The sequence below is a fragment of the Grammomys surdaster genome, unplaced genomic scaffold (assembly GCF_004785775.1).
Source record: "Grammomys surdaster isolate TR1022 unplaced genomic scaffold, NIH_TR_1.0 125861, whole genome shotgun sequence".
In the NCBI taxonomy this organism is placed as follows: domain Eukaryota; kingdom Metazoa; phylum Chordata; class Mammalia; order Rodentia; family Muridae; genus Grammomys; species Grammomys surdaster.
This window is the reverse complement of record NW_021620687.1, coordinates 2,926,623-2,932,622: the sequence shown is the minus strand read 5'-3', so window position 1 is coordinate 2,932,622 and position 6,000 is coordinate 2,926,623. Positions and strand designations below refer to the sequence as shown.

Genomic DNA, 6,000 nt, shown 5'->3' with positions numbered 1-6,000 from the left:
TGGTGGTTTCTCTCTCTCTCTCTCTCTCTCTCTCTCTCTCTCTCTCTCTCTCTCCTTTCCCCTCCTCACTGTGTGTGTGTGTGTGTGTGTGTAAACATGTTCATGTGAATACATGTGCCACCATGACCATCTTAGTAATTTCTATTTTAAGCATATTTTTTTGACAGTGCAGAAGAAAACAAGTATAGTTGCAGAAAAAAATAGACGATCCAGTTGGATCCTGGTAGGTAGCAGTAGATATATAGGAAAAATGGAGGAAGTTGATAGAGGAAAAGGAGAAATCAAAAATGGTACCCGGTTGTCTCGTTTACAGACAGGCATTACTAGAGGTGCTATTTGTTGAGATGGACCCGTAAGTCTAGTGAGTGGCTCTGTTCACTGTGGATCATTGACTGGTGTTTGTGGAACACTTACATTTGTAATGCATGTATTTTTATGTCAGTGAGAAAGATCTGATAATCGTGTGCTATTAATAACTTTTGTCTTAACATACTTACAATGCTACCAGGCATGTTTAAAGTGTTTAGTATAAATTTGTTGAATAAATTGTTTAGTTTTCTTTGAGAATGGTAGAAAGAATCAAGTCTGTTCAACACTTGCTGTTTTTCACTCTTCCTTCAGTATTTTTCCAGCTATGTATTTTACAAATTATATCAGGGGAGCTCCAGACGTAAAAGAATTTATCTCTGGATAAAAGAATTCATAGACGAGTCATGTTTGTGCATGCTGCATGCTAAATCCTCTCTTAGAAATTCAGTGAATATGTAAGTAGACTAAGTCTCAAGAAAGGTATGTCTATGTAATCTAGTCTCACGAAACTTGACTTTTGGGCTTGTTAGTACAGAAGATGGTTGGTACATGGTAGGCGATGCGTTGCCACTGAACTACATCCCCAACTGCACTAACTGATCAATTCAGCAAAAAGCATCCTAAACGTAGATGGACATGGAGTCTCCTGATAGCTGAAGGAACACGTTGGAACGTGTTCTGGTACCCTTTCTTTGTCCTTTCTTTCTGTTTTGAGGCAGTATCTCCCATTGTAGTCTAAGTTAGTCTCAAACTCAGGGTCTTCTTGCCTTGGGACCCTTGCTGATTTACAGGCACACACCTGGCCTGTAACTTTCAAGGTATAGTTTTGTAAACCTTATAGTTAAGTAGGGAACTTTTCAATCAAATGAAGTGTAAAAATTTTAACTAGAATTTTTTACTCACCCAGATTTAAGTTATGAACACATAGATTCTTCAGGCTTAGGTTATATTTGTCTAACTCCTATTTTTTTCTCATTTGATATTTTGGGTAAAATAGTATCTCCATGGCTAAATGGTGATGTTATTCCAGAAGCTAAATTATTGTCTTTAAGAAAAGAGATCTGTATTTTATTTTTGGCTGACTCTGCGTTATGGAAGCATTTCTGTCCTTACCCTGAGATCAGTAAAAGAGACAATTTGTCCCCACTTCTGATTTCAGCATTGTGTTAATGTGGGAAATAAACCTATTGCCATGTGGCTTTTCATTCAGAGTGGCACAACTGAGTGACAAAAGCTGATTGTCCTAGTTTTGGAGTATTAAATCTTTTGTTTCTGTTCCATTTTATCTATCTTTAAAATAGTATCTGTCTAAACTAAAAACATCTTTCCTTGTGAATGTACCAGATGGGATTCAAGTCTGCTTCTCTAGTTCCCTGTCCACTGGCTACAAAAAACTCTTTTTTTTTTAATACAGTGAGAATTGTATTATACACAGAAGGAATGGACATTAGATTGCTTAGCCCCCAAGACAACGGAGTCACAAAACAAACTACAATATTTGAAGTGTATAACAAATCTAGGAAACGGCTTTACCCCGGCCTCTCAGAAGGACAAAAATTAAAGAAGGCTGATGCAAGCTCTTCATTGTACTCTGTCAGATAGCCCAAGCTCTTTACACAAAACAGGGGGAAGGAGGCCTTTTGGTGATGCTTAAATGGTCAGGGAAAATGGTGGAAAAAAAACTGCAAAGCTGCTTGGTTCCTTGGAATCACATTGGTTTGATTTGGTATTAGGCTCACCTGGTTGTACATATGCTGCTCCACTAGTAAAGCATCATTAAGTACAGGAACTAAATGAAACAGTCATAAAATAGCCCATTTTTGGAGAATACTAAACACCAAACGCTTCGCATATGAGTCAAGGATGTGTTGACTCACTGAGAACACTTTTAGTAGGGATCTTAATCCACTCAGATGGCCATTAAGAGTACCTCAGGCTGGTAGTTTATATGCAATAGAAATATTTTTTCAAGTTTCCAGACTCTGGGAGCATCAAGATCAAGATACTAGTTCATCTGAGATTTCTGCTATACAGAGAGCAACTTCTTGGTGTCCACACGTAGTAGAAGTATAGAAAACAAGCCTACGGAGACCTTGTTTCTTTATTTGCCTGTTCACTCTTCTCCATCCACATGGCTTTGCTTCATATTTGCTTTCCTTCTCTTCTAAGATTAAAAAAGAAAAGTTTGCTGTAACAGCCTGCTTAGGCAGTGGTGGGGCTGAGGGAAGACAGAGCAGGCAGTAGGGACGTCCAGCAGGTTTCAAGGAGACACTTTTCCCATTGGGTTCCGGTAAAGCTAAAATGTCTATCAAATTTAAGTTCTAGTGCTTAGATTTTTCCCTGTGCATTTCCACACTTCCTTTTGAACACCACTGCAGACCTCTTCCCCCAGTTTCCTAATAGTTCCAGATTTAGAGTTGTTGAAGTAGCTAAGATTGCTTCTGAGTCGACAAATAAAAACCGTGGGTGAATGAAACTCTGACTTTGCTTTTCTCTTCTACAGACAAACAACAGAAAGGTGAGTTTGCAATAGATGGTTATGACGTCAGAATGAACAGCACCCTCAGGAAGGATGGAAAGAAAGACTGCTGTTTTGAAATCTGTGCTCCTGATAAACGTATCTATCAGGTTGGAATTTTAATGTTGCCTTGAAATTAACATGATAAGATGTCCTGATTTCATTTATGAAGACATTAACACTTTATTAAAACAGCTTTCCCCAGCATGTTAATAATAAAAATCATGTTTTGTACATTGAACATTCATATAAATTGGAAATACATTAAAATTTTTTTCTGATCAGTTCAAGTGTTATATCCTTGGAAAAGATCAAATGAATCTGTAATTTATCAGTTAACATCACATGTAACATTTTATATCTACTTTAATAGAACTGTGTGATTTCCTAAAAGAATTACATAGCAGAAAGAATAAAATTATCAAAGGAAAAGTATTAGAGTATTAATACAGATTGTATTGCTTGGGGTGTGGGAGAAAATGAAGATAAAGATGCATTATCAGCTCTACAACTCAAGAGCTATCAGCTAGGCATCAATATGGAATGTATGTTTAATAAGTTTTAAATATCTGAGATTGCAGTTGAAAGCCAGTTAATTAAGTTGTCAGGTAGTGTGTTGGAATCTGACAAGAACATTTTTAAGAAAACTGTACCCAGCAGTCTAAAGAAATTCATGGGTGTCTTCTAATTGTCAAGGGCAAATTTTGTTCATCAGTTCTGCCTTTGACATTGATGAAGAGAAGCAGCATTTTTCCCTGTGCAGCTGCCAGCTGCTGATCAGAGTTTCAAATCCATCATCCTCTGCTTCAATTACATAAATTTGTCAAAATTAACTGTACATTATAAGAAGCATCCTTGCAAGAACAGTACCCTAGACATGAAAAGAATCACTAATGTTCTTAAGAAATGCTAAGAATGCAGCACACCTTTCAGATTGTGGTTACCACTCCAGTTCTTATTGTTTGGATTTTTTTGTTTATTAGTTTACAGCAGCCTCTCCCAAAGATGCTGAGGAATGGGTCCAGCAGCTGAAGTTCATACTACAAGGTAAGAGCGTCAGTTGACTGTTTTCACGTTCCTTACATATTAATTTAGTAATGGGTTGACTTGGGTTTTCACGTATAAAGCCTTCCTGACTTCTGTGAGAGGGACTGAGAGAACATTGGCAGGTATAATAACATGGACCATTCACTTGGGTCTATGAGAGCTTCTTCCCTCGAACACTAAGTAATTGGTAATTTTAAGATCCACGAATGTATAAGACCATTTAAAATGCTTTCAAATTAAGAGTGCAATGCTGCAGCGGTAGCATGTAGGCGTGAGTTTTCAGAGTTGTGTTCATTTAAGAAACACAAAATTAAGTCTCTTTTGCATTCTTTTTTAATGTGCCTTACAAAACGTACTCTGAAGACATGGGATCCGATGTTATTCCCGAGGATGATGACGAAAGAGGAGAGTTATATGATGACGTTGATCATCCTGTTCCAGTCAGCAGCCCACAGAAGAACCAACCAATAGATGATGAAATTTATGAGGAACTTCCAGGTATCTGTCCTGTGATGATGCACTGAAGGAGGCTGTGGCTCTTCCTCTGAGCCATGTCTGTGTTTGTGTAATTTGTTATCAAATTGACAACTTGAGTAGGAAATGGTGAGCTATTATGAACAAAGACAAAGAAAACTATTTTATGAAAAGGTTTCTGCTTGAGACATTTCAAGTGTGGGTGCACACTTATGAGAAGGGAAAGGGTCCTTAAAATGAAGCAGATACACTCCTCCTCTCTTGGGACGTTTGGCTCATTAGCATTGTTTATGCTACATAATTTTTTAATTAAAAAATTGACTTGCCTTACAGCTTTTTCCACGAACGCACACATCATTTTTTTTTAACGCCTTGGAACTTCCATTTACCAGAAGTTCTGTGCACACCCATATGTCCCCAGCCGTCTGCTCCCTAGTCCTCTCTGCTGGATTCCGTTGCCTTGTCTTAGAGGCATGGCACTGAACTGTAAACAAGGGTCATGGAGTTTTGAGGAATGTTTTGTGATTGGTATTTTATCATAAATGGGAAATCAAAAGGTTCCCTTACTTTAAAAGTCCAGGCCTGATAAAGTGTTACTATACTTCAGTAGTTGGTTTACAGCAGAATTAATTACTTACTGCCGCCTTGACTGTATGGTGTCTAAAACTGAAAACCAATAATCTGAAATTTAGACTTCTTGGTCTGTAACAACCCTGAGAACCGTGTGACTAACACTCTAGGCTGAGATGGCCCTTTCCCTGCCTATTAAGAGAACTCAGTGGGAAGAAAGGAGATTAGAAACACTGTAGATCAGTGGCTATTTTTCTCTGATTAGGCAATGCAGTACTTTAATATAAATCTTTAAAATTGATTTTTTAAAGTACTTAACATGTCCCAAATTAATGCCCATCCAAATGTTATTTTCATTACAGTCAGTAAAACATAAGGACCGTAACATAGAGTAAAAACTTTTAAATTCTGACTGTATTAGTTCAATGATATTATAATGATTTCTTCATCTATGAAATGGGTATAATATTACTTGGAGAATCAGCTGAAGTAATTCAGCACAATTCTCTCCTTGTCCAAGTCCACAATAAACATGACATTATTATTTTTTTAAATTTACGTATTTTTATTTCATGTGCATCGGTGTTTTGCCTACATGTATGACTGTGTAAGGGCATCGGATCCTCTGGAACTGGAGTGACAGACTGTGAGCTGCTATGTGGGTGCTGAGAATTGAACCCTGGTCCTCTGGGAGAGCAGCCAGCCCCAACATCATTATTTATCATTGTTATACTTGGTGAATTCATACAAATGTTTATGTGATGTTCTGACCAGGTAACAGTAATGATGGCTATTTTTAAAAAGGACATGTTCATCTATGAATTAAATCTTACCACCCTAGAGGAGGACACTTAGCACAGAAGTATAATTTGGTGAGAACAGTGACATGCGAGTTTCTTTTGTTTTGTAGTTGTTTGTTTATAGCCCCACTCCCTGGTTCATCTGGGGACGTGGCATCAGCCACAGCATCACTTAACCTCACATAGGAATTCTCTTTGGCTGCTTGGTTTAGTCACCGCATCATTAACACGGTTACTTTAGGCTTTAAAAGGACTTGTGACAGGAGTGAGGATGTGACCTGA

General features: G+C 37.8%; 1 protein-coding gene across 2 annotated transcripts in view; it reads left to right on the top strand.

The window, feature by feature from the left end:
- Skap2 (src kinase associated phosphoprotein 2) overlaps positions 1-6,000 on the top strand; it is a 153,861-nt gene that overhangs the window by 99,592 nt on the left and 48,269 nt on the right. For both annotated transcript variants that reach the window (XM_028790028.1, XM_028790029.1), the window contains exons 7-9: positions 2,813-2,937; positions 3,811-3,874; positions 4,238-4,372. In XM_028790028.1, coding sequence (XP_028645861.1) covers positions 2,813-2,937; positions 3,811-3,874; positions 4,238-4,372 — 324 coding nt within the window. The remainder of the gene's footprint in view (positions 1-2,812; positions 2,938-3,810; positions 3,875-4,237; positions 4,373-6,000) is intronic.